At 39.3% G+C, this 17,720-nt stretch overlaps 2 protein-coding genes across 5 annotated transcripts in view; one reads left to right on the top strand and one right to left on the bottom strand.

Moving 5' to 3' along the window:
• COL18A1 (collagen type XVIII alpha 1 chain) overlaps positions 1 to 5,291 on the top strand; it is an 80,943-nt gene extending 75,652 nt beyond the window's left edge. For both annotated transcript variants that reach the window (XM_053472299.1, XM_053472298.1), the window contains 10 exons: positions 201 to 244; positions 710 to 811; positions 912 to 1,065; positions 1,275 to 1,348; positions 1,665 to 1,793; positions 2,604 to 2,639; positions 2,720 to 3,010; positions 3,097 to 3,294; positions 3,394 to 3,509; positions 4,386 to 5,291. In XM_053472299.1, coding sequence (XP_053328274.1) covers positions 201 to 244; positions 710 to 811; positions 912 to 1,065; positions 1,275 to 1,348; positions 1,665 to 1,793; positions 2,604 to 2,639; positions 2,720 to 3,010; positions 3,097 to 3,294; positions 3,394 to 3,509; positions 4,386 to 4,599 — 1,358 coding nt within the window. In that variant the 3' untranslated portion in view covers positions 4,600 to 5,291. The remainder of the gene's footprint in view (positions 1 to 200; positions 245 to 709; positions 812 to 911; positions 1,066 to 1,274; positions 1,349 to 1,664; positions 1,794 to 2,603; positions 2,640 to 2,719; positions 3,011 to 3,096; positions 3,295 to 3,393; positions 3,510 to 4,385) is intronic.
• Positions 5,292 to 11,576: 6,285 nt separating this feature from the next.
• Positions 11,577 to 17,313, bottom strand: SLC19A1 (solute carrier family 19 member 1). Of its 3 annotated transcripts, none has more exons than XM_053471686.1 (6): positions 17,220 to 17,313; positions 16,178 to 16,427; positions 13,704 to 14,457; positions 12,678 to 12,870; positions 12,301 to 12,442; positions 11,577 to 12,145 (listed from the first exon to the last, which is right to left on the bottom strand). In XM_053471686.1, the coding sequence occupies exons 2-6, from the start codon at positions 16,418 to 16,420 to the stop codon at positions 11,972 to 11,974; spliced, it is 1,506 nt and encodes a 501-aa protein (XP_053327661.1). In that variant the 5' UTR covers positions 16,421 to 16,427; positions 17,220 to 17,313; the 3' UTR covers positions 11,577 to 11,971. The 3 variants fall into 3 exon arrangements, with proteins under 3 accessions (XP_053327661.1, XP_053327660.1, XP_053327662.1); XM_053471685.1 differs by having other exon boundaries at positions 16,178 to 16,463; positions 17,220 to 17,297; XM_053471687.1 differs by having other exon boundaries at positions 17,216 to 17,237.
• Positions 17,314 to 17,720: the final 407 nt, after the last annotated feature.

Raw genomic sequence — 17,720 nt, 5'->3', positions numbered from 1 at the left:
GGGCAGACATGGTGGATTGTATGGTTCTTCTCTGCCATCAATGACACATGACTTTTTACCATGCTTTGTACTGTTATTTGTTAGGTTTGGGATTTTTTTTTACCCTTTATGTGTTGGATAGGAAACAATTGACTGGCTTTATATAAATATAAGCATATTGCATTTGCATATTGTATAATACAAATGTTCATTTACTACAGGTGTCTTCCCTTATGATCTGAGTACATTTGCATCCAGATTGAGGGTAAGTGTTCCATGTAGGCATTTTACGGCAAAATTACTGCACACTCTTTATGTCTAGTTGAGTTAACCTCAATTATTAAAGCTGGTGTTCCACTTTGATTTAGTTGAACTCTAGTAATATTAAGCAAGTAAACTTTTCATTTCCCTGAATCTTTGCTAAAAAAGCACCGTAGATCAGTTTTGTTTAGGAATAACCTACCAGTGCCTCATTCTGTGTCACATGACATTTAAGTCTCCCCGGCCAAAACATTTGAACGAGGCATAATTTTAATAAAACTATTTCTGGCAAATATTTGGGCATTCAGCTACACTTGGGATGATGTTTCTAATGATGAAGTTTGTTATAAAAGTGTTACATTTAGCAGAGTAGATTGAACAGCACTTTTAAATATTGTAAAGGTATTGGGCATTTGATACAAGGGTTATGATGGCTTAATGTATAACATAATATTTTGTTTAATCATAGGGAGAAGCTTTACTTAAAGGTGAAAAGGGTGAGCCTGGAGGTGATCCCTTTGGTCAGGGACTACCAGGGCCTCCTGGAAACCCTGGATATCCAGGTTTGCCGGTAAGAGTACCAAATGTACCTTAGAGAAATATAACAGACATTAACAGAATGTCCCCATCTAGACATCTACCTCCCCCAAACATAATGTACCATATTTTAGGGTGCCAAAGGAGAAAGCATTCAAGGCCCCCCAGGGCCACCTGGCCCTCAGGGACCTCCTGGAATTGGATACGAAGGAAGACAAGGTCAACAGGGACCACCAGGCCCTCCTGGTCCTCCTGGGCTCCCGTCATTCCCTGGTCCCCACAGACAAAGTAAGTATGGCAAGAGGGCACACGAAGCACTCAGTAGCACCATATAGAGGCAGGGCATATCATTGTAAATTATGTAAAATAATTGATGTATTATGTTTTGCCCAGTGTACAAAGCAGTTTATTTTTTAACAGTAATGTTTTAGTAGGACACTTATGCACATTTATAATATTACATGGCAAAAGGCAACTTTTTTTTTTGCATTTTACAGATATTAATATTCCCGGGCCTCCTGGGCCACCAGGCCCACCGGGGCCTCCAGGAACATCAGGAGGATCATCTGGGGTAAGAAAGATGAAATGACTGTAGGGTATGAGGATCATGATGACCAGGGCCAGCCCTAGGTCTTCTACTGCCCTATCTATAATGTGAAGGGGGTGACTTACAATACTAGCACTTAATAGTATTTAATAGTACTTGCGGCATATACAGTTTTGTATTTTTGATTATTCATTTGTGTGTGACATACGTTTTTAAACTTTTTAAAATATAGACCTTGACAAGGTTGTGCATAAACCTACCTTCTACTAGATGGAAGGCGTGCTTTTTAGTGTGTTCTGTACCCCTTCCCTAAAGGTGTGAATGTCTGTACCTTGGTTAGGTTACTGTCCTGCAAACGTATCAAACAATGCTGAACATGGCCCAAAGGATGCAGGAAGGGACCATTGTGCTTGTACTTGAGCGTACAGAGCTATATGTGAGAGTGAGAGACGGATTTAGAAGAATTCTTGTGAGTATTGAAGAACTCTACTTTAAAACTAATGGGGTAAATCTAAGATAATTTCTTAGCTCCATGTATATGGGTCATTATTTTATACTATAAGGATCTGCTTTTGTCAAATTATAACTATTGTTGTATTTTCTATCCTGGGATAGTAAGGGAGAGTGGTAAACTGTATAGTCCAGACCTGGTGAGCTAAAGTTCTCAAGACACTTTTAGGACCACAGTTCTCCTGAGTATCATTGGAGTTGTAGTAACAACCTTTGGAAGATCTCTGTTGCCCAGTCCTGATTAAACCTGAGCATGCATCCTAGTACTCAAATCAGTGAATCAAAATAACATGCCTGACATTTACTATGATCTCTTACCAGCTTCCCAGTTTCAATTAAACTGTTTCTATCACTTCACTTGGTGGTCATTTCCATTCTTTTTTTATTTATATTACCCTTAATCAGTTAGGTCTAACAGTTAATTCTGTCACCCAAAATGTACCCCCCGTGTTATACAGAGAATTACAGAATGCTGATAATGTTGCCTTGTTAGTATAGAAGTAAACAGACCAACTCAGCACTGGCTTTATACAGAAGTGAAACTGTTTTGTCAGGATTGTTAAGGCATGTTTTTAAAAAATGCTACAAAAAAACGTGATATGGGGAACTTTTTTATCCGACCAACATGCATTATAACAGCATCTGTATAAAAATATTACTGGAGAGAGGTCAATCACCAAAAAGCTGTTAACATACTTCTGTTAGCAAAGTAATATTTTGATATACAGAACTTTTTGGTGATATGTGACACTGTTTTCTATTTTTGCAGCTTGAAGCGAAGGACCGATTTGCATCACCAGGGCTTGTAAGTTGACTATGTTTATTCTTCTGTTTGTTTTCAAAATAACCCGTGATTATAAAATAACAGTAATATGTCTTCTTCAGGGAAATGAAGTTGCTGTGGAACAGCCACCTGTTATTCAGTATCCACCCAGCAGGGAATCTGGCTACTATCAGAATCCACAAAGTAATGCAGAACCAAATATCCCACCCCCTGAGAGATCTTGGAACGAGCCACAATACCCAGAACCACCAAGAGTGGAACCACAATACCCAGAACCACCAAGAGTGGAACCACAGTATCCAGAGCCACCACCTCAGATTCCCCAAAGACAACCAGAGCAAGAGAGAAATCATCCCTCTCATGTCCACACACACCAGGAATACCAGGCTGCGGTGAGCTAAAATATAAAGATGTAATAAAAAAAAAAAGAGGTATTTTCTTAGACTGTGCGTGACATATTTTTTTCCTGACGGTTTAGCTGCACCTAGTGGCTCTCAATGCTCCTTTGAGTGGCAGCATGCGATCCATCCGAGGAGTGGACTTCCAGTGTTTTGAGCAAGCACGCAAAGCTGGTCTTCACGGAACATACAGAGCATTCCTCTCCTCACGTCTTCAAGACCTGTACAGCATTGTACGCAGAGCTGACCGAGCATCTGTGCCAATTGTCAATCTCAGGGTGAGTGTGGCATGTGACTTATTCAAGCCTGCTTTAATAATATCTAGATTGCTGACAGATTTATTGAGTAACTGATAAATGGGTCTACTTTCTTCACAGGATGAGAAATTGTTTGACAACTGGGAGGTCTTGTTTTCTGGCTCTGAGGCGCAGATGAATCCAGGTTCTCGTATACTGTCGTTCGATGGAAGGGATGTTGCTCTGGACTCTACTTGGTAGGCTCATCTTAGTAAATATTAAGGAAATAGATGCCTTGAAAATTTCCAATAATTCCATCCTTCATTAAGGCATTAGTGAAAGAAATGTTGTATAGTGTTTGGCTCCTGTCATTGTAGTCATGTTGACACCCTATAGAGTCTAACATGCTTCCATATCAATGGTATTTACAGGGTGCTCGTGCAGTACCCCAGTAATTCTGAATTATTAGGTTTTTTGAACTAATGATGTCTGTGCGATACCAAGAGGTAACTAGCATTATTTCACATTAAAACACTGCTTTTGACAATACATGACGGGACACTAAAATTGTAGCTGATTCCTTAAAAACAAGGCATGAGTGGGCACCAAAGGTAGACATCCAAGGCCCAAAGGAACTAAAGCAATCCTCTATTCTATTTGATTGCACTTCACTATAGATTATGTCAGTATAACATTTACCAGGCTTCAGCAACAGGCAGCTTGTGACTTATTGTGAGTGCTTTGGTTACCATTGTACAATCACAGAATTTGGGAAAACATAGAATGATAAGTAACTAAAATGTTTAAAGCATATCGTTAATCCCCAGTGTGAACCTCTTCAAATTGATTTGCATTTTCCAGTAGTGCTATATTTCATAAGTAGCTCTTACGTGAGAGTCCCTGACCTTTGCTTTTCCCACTCTGTTTGAAACTAACATTGCAGGTGTAAATAACAGATTAAGTGTTAAATATTTTCTTGAAAGTGTGTAAGAATAAAAGTTTTTTCTATTCTATTCTATTTACAAACCCTACTTAATTACTGATTAACTTATTCCTTTAAGGCATACGTACGTTCCAGAGCAATCATTCTTAAACTTAGTATAATGTATAATGATCGGAACGTTCTTTTCTAGGCCACAGAAGATGATATGGCATGGGTCTGATGCCAAGGGTCGTCGTTTGACTGAGAGTTACTGTGAAACCTGGCGCACAGATGTAAATGCAGTGACTGGCCAGGCTTCGTCTCTACGCAGCGGGAAGCTCCTAGAACAGCGTCCACAAAGCTGTGACAAGAACTTCATTGTCTTGTGTATCGAAAACAGCTTCATGTCTTCCGTCCAGAAATAAGAGCACGATAACCAGCTTGAAGGATGCTCATTTTGACAGAGACTGCACACAGACTTTACAAGATTCCCTCTTTTGTCCAGAGACCAAAGAGTGTCTGAAGCTGCTCACAACTGAACTCTTTAGTGCAGTTTACTGTCCTAGTTTTCCTGAGGGGTTATATCACGTTGATACACTGTGTGAGCTATTCCCTGCCTTGTCTCAAAACTATTGTGGCATCGTCGAAGAGGCTGCAACTCCAAAAAAAAATGCATTGAGAATCCCGCACAGATCCCCTTCATTCTAGTTGTGCTGTCTTCTACTGAAAGCCCAGTCACTGCTAGAGTGTTTAGGTTGCAGAACCCAAATGCCCTCAAAATAAATAAGCTCATGAATGCCCTTCCGGGCAGCTTTACGATAGGTGCAAGTGTCATGTTACTGATGCCTACAGTCCATTTGCATCCTATTAGTGGAATAGCCTCTTTTTTTTAATTTTGTAATATTTAACCACTCTTAGTTACACAGACACACATTATCTGAGCATTTATCTCTCTTGTAAACATCTGTTTCCTTGTTTTCTCTATGACAAAACACCTGGCAACCACACCAAAATATTTATTAGATTATAGCTAAAAAGGGTAATTAACAAAATGCAAGCTTGCTATTCCAATGGCCTTTTGTTGAACCCAACATTGCATTATACTGAATAAGATACCTTAGATTTAATTTAAATGATACCTTAGTAACTACAATTTCAAGTATGACGAGGCTGTTTTCTATTCAATTCAATTGTCAGGATGGATGTTGTAGGCCATTGAACTACTGTATACTTTAAAGGTTCTTGTTAACCAACATTCCCAGCTCTAAAATGCCTTTCACATAATACATAATGTTCCTTCCTCCTAATTTCAATAATCTCTAAGTGCCTGGGGGGGAAATAATACTTGATTATGAATAGACATAAACATCACCCCATTTTTATATATATATGCCATGCACACTTGTGCTAGTGCATTCTACGCCTATTGAAGTAAGATGTTGCATTTCTGCACTTTGGAACGGTGTGGCCTCTTCTCTTTTTTTCCATACAATTTCTAGGCTGGTGCTCCGGATAAGGCATTGGTATCCTTACTTTTCTAGTTGTTACATGCAAACCATATGCAGCTGGGAATGCATTCAGGTTTACAGTAAAGAAAAGTCACCAGCGAGCATATAATCCATCACATTTCACAAGGTGCTAAAAAAAATCTATTTTTTTAAATGCTTTTAGACATTGTTTTTTTAAAAAAAAGGAAACAGATAAATCTGACTACCGTAATCTTTGTATTTTGTAAAACAAATCAAACCTGTGGATATGTTATGTTCATTGCTATAAATACTTCCTAGGACTAATTTTTGTATTTGTGTTTTCATTGTATTTGGAGGGGGTGAGTATAAATAACATTTTATATATAATATTAACATTTTAGTGATATGAATTAAGTGGTTTGGTTAAAAATGTACCGCAACTGGTTATGATGAGTGCATTTTAAAACAATTAGTTCTAACACCAGCTCATTATTATCACGGGTTCAGGTTAATGACAAATTAATATCCACTTGTTTATTGTAATTTGCATAAAATTGAGTACATTTAACTGTGCTATAAGCAATATTTGCAAAAAAATATCAAATCTAAAATAGAAACTTGGTAATTAGTATACTACCCATTCTAAACAACTGGTATAAAGTGTCAACACTGACTTTGTTTTTCAAGCAAGTAGTTTTATTAACATTGTGATAAATTAAAGGAAACACAAATAAAGTCCTTATATCAAGATCTAGTAAAGTAAGGCACCTCAGAGAGTCACTTTGTCCTTCAAATATTCTATACTAACAACCGGTTTCCTGGGCAGCTGATCAACAAGATGCATTTAATCTTAAAATAGGTTCTTATGAGCATTCCCACATGACACTCAACACCTCCAATAATAAAAACTACCATTTTTACTAGTATAACTTTAAATAGCATATTTGTTATTGCAATCCCCAAAATGAAACCGAAATGGAAATGGCTTAATTACTAATAATTAGACTTGTGCATTTTGTTTTTGGCTCATTTATTTTTTGACAACATTTAGGAATGTTTGTTTTCTGCGATATTCGTTAGCAAAATCTGTTGCACAAAACCACATATTTCTCTCTCTCTTCCCCCCGCCCTCTCCCCCGGTCTTGTCAGTGCCCCTGCTTTCTCCACCTGGGTCTCACTGTGCCCCTTGCCCTTATCCCCTAGCCCTGTCTGTACTACCTGCCACTTCTCACTGTCTTGTATTTGCCCCACTCCTATTCACGAACCTTCTCCAGCTGCTGTCTGGTCTCCTGTGATCTCACTGTGAAGCTACAGAGAACAGGAGAAAGGAATCCTTGGTTGTCTACAGCAGATAAAATAGAATGATTTTATCAAATTCTATTTTGGTATGTTTCCCTACAAAAAAAAGAAGAAAAAATGAAAAATTCCAGGGACACTGCCACCAACTAGACACATCTTTTCATTATACTGGCCAGTGGAGCTAAACATTAGACTTGTGCACGGCAAGCTAAATCAATATGGACGAAATATGTAATTTTGTTTTCTGTCATATTTATTTTTGCACAAAAAAACCCAAAATGGACCATGAATTGATGCCTCAGTGTAAGGGGTAGATAAAGCAGCAGCAGCAGTAGTAGCAGATAACATAGTTACATAGTTCTCCATAGGGCTCCAGTTGGTGTCTCATTAACACGAGCATCAACAGGCGCACTCATGAGCTCCAAGATCTAAGCCCCCAGGCATTATTAAGTTATAGATAAAATGGGACGTTTAAAGGTAGCAAAAGATTTGCAATTAACATAATTATCAGCAATGGGTGGACCCAGGGAGATCAGCATTAGGGCAAGATTGCCAGATTGGCCCAGTGTCCATAACTAACATACATGCTGGGCCATTCCCCCTGTGAGGCACAAGGTCACATCAACATCACATGACCACGCTTTGCTGGCTAAAAGGCAGCAGTGTAATAACCAAGTGGAGCGCACGGATCAGAAAGTATCTGATAAATATAAGACACTTATACTAAGTTTGCAACTTTACCCTCAATTTATTATATGGCATACTAGAACTACCTGAAATTTTCAAAAGGAGGGGGCATCTTCAGCATTTTGCTTTTTTTTGAGGCACAGAATAAGCAGTCCCACAGTGCCAGGCTGCCACCTTTGCCCGGAAAAAGTTTGTGGTTGCCACCTTTGCCTCCTGTTTATCAGTGCTGTCTGTGTTCCCAAATAGCTTGTCAGTGCCATCTTTGTTGTCCCAAACAACTGGTCAGCATCAACAAACAGCATTTATGCCCCCAAACAGGTTGTATGTGCCATCTCGGTTTTCCCAAGCAACTTGTCTGTGACTTGTGTCCTCCAAACAGCTTGTATGTGCCCCCTACGTTCCACAAACAGCTTGGCTGTGCCATCTTTGTCCCAAACAACTGACCAGTGCCCAAACAGCTTGCCTGTGTCATTTGTCTCCCCAAACAGCTTGTCTGTGCCATCCACGTCCCCCAAAAGCGTACATGTACCATCTTTGTCGCAAACAGCTCGCCTGTGCCATCTTTGGTTTCCTCAGGTCAAGTTCCACCGTCAGGCGTTAAAGGTCAATACAAGCTAATCTATTGGTCGCTCGTACGGACCAACAACAGCAAACCAGCAACAGCAAAAACGAGCCCCCGCAAGCCCTTTGATCACTCCTACAGGAGAGTCAAAGAGACTCCTCCCTGCAATCAACATTCTACCTGAGATTGTGTCCCAGAGGGTTCTTCGGTCTCCACATGAGTGTGGAGGTCAGCCCCCTCCCTTGCTTCCTGATTGCTCAATTAAGAGCAATTGTGGAGTGTTAACCCCTTCAATGCTGCGATTGTGTATATGACCCCACTGCAGCATTGCAAGGGTTAATACATATCAGTCAGTGATGTGCTTCAATGGAGGATCAACATTGAAAGAGTTAAAAAAAAAAATAAAAAAATAACAGCACTGACCTTAAAGTCCAGGGTGCTTCCAGGTCAAATGCTGAGTTTAGTAATTGCTGGAGAACCAATCAAAGTGGGCTGATGATGATCAGATCCCTCCTGGCCAATAGGAGTGATCGGATCGAGAGAGGGGTCATCTAGGGTAATTATGAAAAAAACACAAATAAAAACATAATTATTAACTGATCACTTGTCAGTGACATTTTAAGTCAATGATTATTGATCGGTCTCCCTGATTGATGTCAGCGGCCTAAACTTGTCACTTACAAGTAATCTGATAAAAAAAATTGTTTTAAAAAGTTTAAAAATTGAAATGCGCACGTTCCAGTTTTGACTCTACAATATCTGAGAAACATGACTTATCTATGCATGTGGGGTATCGCTGTACTCAGGGGGTGTTACTAAACACAAATCAAGACAAATTTTGTTTTTTCCACACATCCACTCAGAAAAAATAATAATCATGGTGAAACCGCAAAGTGGATGTGAAAATGTTTTCTTTTTTTGTTAGACTAAATTTGGAAGGTGCTGGGGTGGAATCAGTTGCATGGGACAGGCCAATACACCCCTAACTAGATTCCCTGAGCTGTCTTGTTTAAGGAAATATATAGTTTTAGGGGGTTAAAATGAAATATGGGATGTCTACGTGTCTCAGGTGAGACCTGGACCCAACAAACTGATCTGTCAAAATTCCAAGTTTGAAAACTGAAACGCCCATGTTCCAATTTTGAACCCGCAGTGTCAAAGAGACATGCCCTTCCCATGTATATGGGGTATTCCTGTACTCGGGGGGGTGTTTCTAATAACAAATCACAAGTTGTTTCAGTCATTTTATCTACCCAGGAAAGAAAAAATACTGAAATACTGTGTTCGGATAGAATGGGTTTGTTAAAAATGAAAAAAAAATTACATTTTACTGCAATGTTTAAGACAGATTGGCACTAAAATTGTCAAATAAAAAGTGTTAAAATGCCCCAAGTAGAATACTTTGGGATGTCATCTTTCAAAAAATTTATACTTTTGTTGAGTGTTTTTTCTTTTTCTGGCCACTATTGGGGCACAACTCCCAGGATACATTTGAAAAAAATCTTGTTAATAAACAGCAATGCGAGTCATTCATATTTAACCCTGTAAGTGCCACAATAAATGAAAATACCAGGCATATGAGGTGTTTCCAAAAACAGGACAAATACCTAAATACACTTTTGGAGTTATTTTTTATAAAAGTTTTTATAGTTTTTATATAGTGAAATTGTGAAAATATTTCCTTTTTTTTTTCTTAATTTTCCCCACATTTTTACATATTTTTCATACATAACGATGGTTTATATTTATAATTATTATTTCAAAAGAAAGCCCTACTTGTTCTGAAAAAAAAACCAATATATGATTTGTGTTGGTGCACTAATTGAGAAGAGAGAATTTACTGTTGAAGATAGACATAGCAAAAACACAAAAACTGCTCCGGTCTTTTAGCGCAAATGTAGTAAGAAAAACCCAGTCCTGAAGGGGTTAAACCAGATGTACCAAGAGAGTAAGAAACAAATAAAGCATGCATTAAGCAAAGATAAAGTAGTAAACAAAAAGTGCTAATTTCTTAGGTATATAATACTGCTGAAATGAAACATCCCATTGCACGATGCCTCCATGACCATACTATTATGTTCTCTGCATTACTGCTTTCCAGGCCTTTGGCCCACAGACCTTTATTAGTAAATCAGTCCTCCTGACCCAGCACTATGTTGTTTACACCAATGCAGAATGTTTTTTTGTGTATACTTGAAGAAACAGACATTTGGTTTTAATTATTTTATTAAAAACAAAATCTAAAAACTCTGTCCAGGCAATGGAACTTCGAAAACATTGCTAAGCCTCTTAACACATTACAAAATAAACGGTGCTACTTTTTAAATTAAATAGTATTTTAAATTTAAGAAGATCACGTTTGGTTAAAAAGCAAGCCGCACGATGAATTGCAGCCCTCTGCCCCCAAGAGTTAAGTAGAGTTTGGACACAATGTTCCTACCTTGCTGTTAATAAGCAGTGGGCATGGCGATTCAGAATTGACTGTTATTGTCAAGCTGTGCCCTAAAAACACTCTGACTTGGGACAAATAAGAACAGCTTTCTCCTGCTATTCATGATTGTTACCGCTCCTACAAAACAATCTGTAGGGGATAAATGATACTCATGTTCTAAGCATTACACAGTATTATATTTCTTTAACCTATGAAAAAAACATGATGTGAACAACGTCTTCACTGTAAGAAGAGAAATACAGCGTTCTCTTAAAATAGGGCTATTTTTGGGGATCATACCAAAGAGCCTTATTTAAATAAATACCAATAACTGATCAGTACAGCCATACCCTGCTTCATGGGCACTTGTAAGTGAGGACATAGTTACAGTGCAACCATTCCGGCTTATGTATTCTCGCTGTAACAGCATGACATCAGTACTTGTTCATCTTTTAAGTGTTTCGTGGTGGGATTGACCTGCTTATTGCAGTGTAGTACCTGCACTGATGAATGGAAAAAGGTAGTGCTTTGCTTTAAGTACATTTTGAGACATACTCTGGACTCACTGTGTACATTAATGTGGGGTATGCCTGTATTATGATTTGTACAGTGCTGGAAACTCTAGTGGGACCCGTTCTGCCTGCTGGCTTTAAGCCCTACCATAAGCTGCAGCTTTCTTTACTCTTCTAGCATAAGGTTTTCCAGCTGAGAAGTGATCTTTTCCCTAAATAACGTGTAATAAACTAGCTTACTTTATAATTCCCTAATTACATTTTTAATTATTAAAACCAGGTAAGGCAACAGTCCTCGGGGACTGGGTTTGAACAGTCCTAATATAGCTTACAGTAAAAATCAGCACTGAACAATTAAGTTTCCTTTTTCACAGCCTTTCTTTGTCACAGTTTTCAGAATTAGTCTTCCATATGTGCATGCAGTATACAAAAACGTTCAGAACGTTGTTGAAATTATGAACTTCTGATGTTCAATGTATTATCAAAATGTCTAGATTTCACCTTCCAGGGTATAATGATGTCATTTGCAGTGACAATTGCTGTAAAAGTATTTGTATATTACATGAAGGGCTAGGCGAGCACTTAAAAATGTACCAATATCAAAAGCGTATTCTTTTGCAGCTCCATATCCCTGAGATTTTTGCCATTGAATCTCTTCATATGATATTTAGCCAGTGTCTAAATAAGAGCGTGTAGACTTGTGGGAGTTTTAGCATAACCTGGTCCCACTAGCCCTAAAGTTATTTCCTGAACTACAGCCATCCTGCTTCGTTTTACCGACCGGTTTTGTCTACATGCTGAGGTTGGAAATGCCACTTTCCAGGTCAGCTGCAGGGTTCACGCACACGAGTCACTAGTGGCGCCTTTGTCATTTTCTTTTGTAGTCATTTCTGGCAGCATCTGGGGCTTCTCTTTAGTACGCTCCTCTCGTTTGTATTTCACAATAGTAAAACCAGCAGTCCCGAGATACACCACAGCCAGCAGTGTAAAGTAGGCAAAGTAGACATAAAACTGTAAAAAAAAAAAAAAAAAGTGTTAAGTTGAGAACATACAATGCAGACATCTGTCTGTTCTGTACAGATTATAAATGCACTTTTTCTGCAGTACAGCCAAAGTATACTCTTGCATTCCTTTCCCTTTTTTTTTTTTTTTTTTTTTTTTTTTACCTGCGGGTGAACAGAAAGAGCCAAGCCTCTCTTGTCTGCAATGATGACAGTAATTATGGTTTTCAGGATGGTTGCAAAGAAAGTGTTAACTCCAAACACAAGCGCACAGAGCTCCTTTGACAGTGAACTTGCAATCTGAAAGCTGGAAAACAAACATGATATTTTTGAGTACTTGAGTCATGCTTGACAGAACTATCATTAAATAGCCATGCTCTTAAATCAGTAACGAAAGGTGATACAGCCACCTCTACGCATGCGAGTATCATAATGATCTCTGTTAAAGAGACAAATAGAAGTGGCATATAGAACTAAAATTCTGGATACTTTGAGTGCATATGATTCTAAATGCTGATTACCCAACACCGTGGGCCACTTACATGGCAATAGGGACCAGAAATTGGTGTGAGCTTCTGAAGAGGATGTAAGCCACGTAGCAAATCCAGATATTTGAAGTGGTGTTCATGAGAATCAGAAGACCTGCCTGTGAAGCAGTGACAAGTCCGATTACCAACTCTGACCACAATCTCCAGCGAATCTTTATATATCCAGCTGCAAAGGATGTGATGGCACCTGTTGATAAAGTAGAAACATCCATCAACTTCTATCACTACGTGTAACTTACTAAAAGGAAGTCCACATCCATTGCGCAACACTCTGGATTCCATACTGAGGACATCGGCTGAAATTCTCACCTATACATGACGTGTCTCAAACATTAAAGCTTGCTCAACTAAGTCTATCTTCTCCTAAGTACACATCATGTCAGCCAACCATCTATCAGAACATATTAATGTAGCAGGTCAATGGCGCTGTATTCAGTAAAATATTAGTCAAAAACGCTCATTATTGGTATATTTACTTTAATTACTATCCAATACTCAATTGATGCTTCATACTCAACATGTTTTTTTTTTCAACATATTAAAAAAAAGCCTAGAATTCCTAAACTATTAGCTAATGAAGGAACAGTATTCCTAAAAATAAGCTACAGATTTACATACACACCTGGGAACTCCCGGTGAAGCACCACTTCTCCGGGGTCTCCAGTGAGACACCTCCCCGCTCCCCGCATCCCAAAAACGGAGAGCTCCAGGTAGCGGGAGCATGAAAGTTCCCATGTATATTTACATATGAATAGTAATATTAAAAACACAAAACGGCTGAAGAGTGAATGTGATCCATCTTCACGATGGCAACTCATTAGCTCACTTTGAGAGCTTTTCATGTTACCCTCTTCAAATCTGGACCCAACTTAAACCTGGCTAGTAAATGGTAACAGTATTCCTGGTAACACTTACATCTGAATCACTACCTCACATTTACAAGAGTTCAGTCATTATTCACTTGGAATGCTATTTTACTTAAGGCTACTTCCCTCTTAAGAAAGCAATGATGACTCTCACCAAGAAGGGTAGAAGCTGCATCAACAGCCCCATTATATATTTTTCGGTTGTCTGTAGTAGGATAGACCTCATTCCACAGAATCTGCACGTAGTACAGCATTAAGTAGTACCCAGCTGAATTAAAAATCCACCACAAGGACCAGAGACGCAGTTGAGGGTGACGGAAGGTTTCCTTCACTTCCAGTAGCATGCGAGAAAATACGGAATCCTTCCATCGAGGGAGCAGACCTCTCTTCCTGGTTTCAGGGTTCATTTTTTGTAACTCCGACTGGTGACCTCCATTACTCTGGGAGGAATAGTTTTTATTAAAGAAGAGACTTCGTTTGGGGCGTTGTAGGAACAATGTGAGAATTAGCCCAAATATCATAAAGCTTAAAGAGATATAATTGAGGGTCTGAAAAGGAACATCTGCAAAGGTGATGAGAAGTTGGCCCAGTACTGAGCTGGTGAAAACTCCCATTAGTATAGAAGAACGGGAGTACCCTGCAGCTAGCTGGTATGTGGCAGGAGAAACCAGTGAAAATATGTATGAAGAATACGCAACACGAGCTGCCATAGTGATGCCATAAAAAAACTCCATGAATTGCATGGCTATGACATCTGAACCATAAATGAGGAGCAGCCACACGGATATGTGACTTAAACTCTGCAGAATCAGCACAGGCTTGTAACGTAGGAAATCCGTCAGCAGAAATACCGGCACCAACACAGCCATATACGAATAGCTTAGCACTGGTGTGATCTCATTGGTAACCTGAAAGAACCATAAAGAAAGGTAAAAGAAAAACAAATGAAGTATACCTTTCTAGACCTTCTAAGACTACATGAAATCAGAAAAAAAATTGCCAAGCAGGATATAAAAGGAGGTGTATCATTACATTACGGAACTGATTAAAGGTGCTGGTTCTAACTTCGGCTGAATTTAACAATTTTACAGCTAAATGCAGCATTAAAAAACATAATTCCTAGTACTGTAAAGGTTTGCCTCATTCATCATTTGTAATGGGAGCAGTTATCTCTCATCAAAATCAGGCACTGATTAACTAGAGAAAAAAAAGTGTTGTAAGAATGATACATTTAACAGCTAACAGGGAAGATAAAAGCATTTCGGACACTGATGTCCCTTCTTCAGGCATTTGCTTAATGCTATTTTATGGGCGAACACATTACCATCCTTTCTGTCCTTGTCATAGAAACTAAAAGTTTCTTAAAAACTGATAAAAATTGCAGCTGGCGAAGGTTAATTTAACATACTAGAGACAGAGTGCACTTGATGTTTTCTTTAAAGGGGAATAGCACCTTTAAGACATTTTTAGAGACAAAAATATCAATCTATTTCACACAATAATCGGGCATTGAGTTAAAAAAGCAAGTAGAGGGCTGGTGAGGAAAAGTATAAGAAGAAAATGCTATAGATGAAAGACTACCAGACAAGGAGGTAAAGGACAAAATCTAAAACTTTAGTGAGCAGACTTAGTAGCTGTTCCATTCACGCTGTCACACAACTGGAAATGGTTAATGCCACTGTATTAACATGAATAGGGAGATTAAACTGGGAGTCTTAAACTCTGCCGCACGCCTTGTTAAGGTGGCTGATGTCTGGTTATAAAGGAGTGGACAGGGGCCAAGGTCAGAGATCACATGCCTTCTCAGCAGTCGCCTGCTTAGTACATTCCTCAATAAATGCTGCATGCAGAGAAATGCTCAGCCAAGACTGTAAGAAGTTCGTAATAGGCGGAATGGTAAAGGATTAATCCTTATCCCTCGAGTCACTATGCAACAGGTGGAACACACACTGGTGGGGCAAATCCTCCCTTACCTATCACACTGTAAGGAGGGGAGTCATAGCTGTCTTCCACCAAAATTATAAACATTCACTATGATAGGATAGTCATTTGCTTGCTCAAACCCATATCTGTGACCAAAGGTTTGTTTTCTTAGAAGATTTCACTAGAAAGTGCTGACAATAACAGAAAAAGCAGAATGATTATGCCTTGGTAAAAGAAAAGCAGCATGCAGGGTATAAGCACATTCCACATAGGTAGATATGTGGAACAGGTATTTAGCTTTTAACTGGTCCCAGTAGCCAGAGACAGTTACATAAAAAGGAAACCAGCATTGATTTTAATGTGATCTTGCAATGTACATTTATAGGTGGCCCTAATTAAATAAGAAGGTGTTGTTTCCATCCTCTAAGTACACTGGTCCGCATGTTGCATGCCATGAAGCATCACATTTACTGGAGTCCTAGGAGAACTACAGATATTTAATTTGTTATTGCGTATACAAATACAGTCTTATATATTTATGTTCTATTTTATGTAGTAAACTCAGATGAGGTGTTATAACCTCTTGATTTAGTTTGACGGTTTGGAACAGTACAGATAAGGACCTCTTGAAAAGTAGCCGATAAAGACCTCTTTACTATTTCTTGCTTTGGAAAGAGAGAAGATACGTGGAATAAAGGTTCTCACCTGCTCCCTGGTAAAATTCCTTTGTGGGCTCAGAAGGAATGGGGTTATGAAGCTTTCTCCAGGACGCAGCTGGGTCATGAAGCCATAGAAACAGAGGTAGAAGAGCAGAAATTTCCATTGCTTGTGCTCCTCAGGTGAAACCTGAGGGTCCTTTACGGGAGACGGTTGCTCCTCAAGTGGAGTCTCATGCAACTCTACAGACTGGGTTTCCGGCTTCTCATCCTTGTCACGATCGGTATCCATTGCAATTCTGTCTCCACAAATGGCAGAATATTTATCAGTGTTACTGTAACAAAGTATGACACAGCACAAATTTACAAGCAGTTTTTTTAAATCTAAGTGAAAATAGCCATCCTCACTTAACTGTTCACCCTAGAACTGAAATAGACAGCAACTGGACAGTGCAGTATTTTGATGCCTTGACATAAAACATATTTTTGTAAATATGTTCTTGGAAGCAAAACTTTATTCTTGGTTTTCAGCAATCTAGTCGATATGACAGAGAGTGGCTTGAGGCAAGAACTCACCTTCTCTCATCCTTACCCTACCTACTACCCCATTGACCTTAGTTACACCCCCAGTCATCTCCTTGTCATACTATCCCCAACTAGCTCAATTTAAACACCATTGCAGCAGTCATCCAACCCTCTGATTTATCATCTCTAACCATCCACACCACACTCCCCACCGCTTCTTTCTCACTCACATCTTTCACATGTCTGTGCATTGGAAGCCAGACTGTCATTCTCTCAACGTCTGGACCTAAAGCTGTCTCTGACTGTCGATCGACCTGCGTTTCCTAGACACTTTTGGTAAAAGCAGTAACACTGTCACACAGTCACTCTTCTTATCTCACTAGCATTGCGATAATCACAACCTCTCTAGAAGAAGGCTGTCACATGTCACACATTGTTTAACCTCGGCAGTATCAATACTTCTAATGTTTCAACCACACTGTTATTGCAACATTCCTGTTGCTGCCTTCTTTTCTAACACTACCAGCCTGGTTGTTGTGTATTATGTGGCAATTGTACGTACTCACTTTCGCTGAGACTCCTCTCTGTCACATAAACACGAGTCGCTGTACTTCTGCACTCTGGGAGAATGCCGCACATTACATCGGAACTACATCTCCCGACGTTCTCTGCGAAACGTCGTTTCCCGGATGTCATTTCCTTTTACAACTTTATTGACTTGTTCTCAGTGGGTGTGTTTCTAGGTTTGGCGGGGGATCTGCATGCATTTAGTGATTCGTTTTGATAGCAACCTTTCTCTATTCGAGTCATATCACTTATTTAACTAACCTGAACCTTAAGTAAAAAGGAGGACTTGTGTGGGACAGGAAAAAATGTATTAATGTATTAAGACCAATTCAGCTTGCAAACTCAAAATTCATACTTGTAAATACCGTATTGGCCCGAATATAGGCTGCACTTCCCCCCCCACTTTAGGTCTTTAAAGTGGGGGCGCGGCCTTTATTCTGGGTGTAACGCAGGGATGCGCAGTTCGTATTGCCCGACGCCCCGGGACATGTGGTTTTGGG

Source organism: Spea bombifrons, chromosome 7 (assembly GCF_027358695.1).
Source record: "Spea bombifrons isolate aSpeBom1 chromosome 7, aSpeBom1.2.pri, whole genome shotgun sequence".
Lineage (NCBI taxonomy): Eukaryota > Metazoa > Chordata > Amphibia > Anura > Pelobatidae > Spea > Spea bombifrons.
Note: the sequence above shows the minus strand (reverse complement) of the source record. Positions and strands in the feature narration are given on the sequence as shown.

Coding starts and splice junctions, on each gene's coding strand:
- SLC19A1 (XM_053471686.1), bottom strand. CDS start 16,420: ATGGATACCGATCGTGACAAGGATGAGAAGCCGGAAACCCAGTCTGTA. Junction 12,443..12,677: donor TTTCTGGTCCCTATTGCCAT/GTAAGTGGCCCA, acceptor TTTGTTTTCCAG/CTTTCAGATTGCAAGTTCAC. Junction 12,146..12,300: donor CTCTTTCTGTTCACCCGCAG/GTAAAAAAAAAA, acceptor TTTTTTTTACAG/TTTTATGTCTACTTTGCCTA.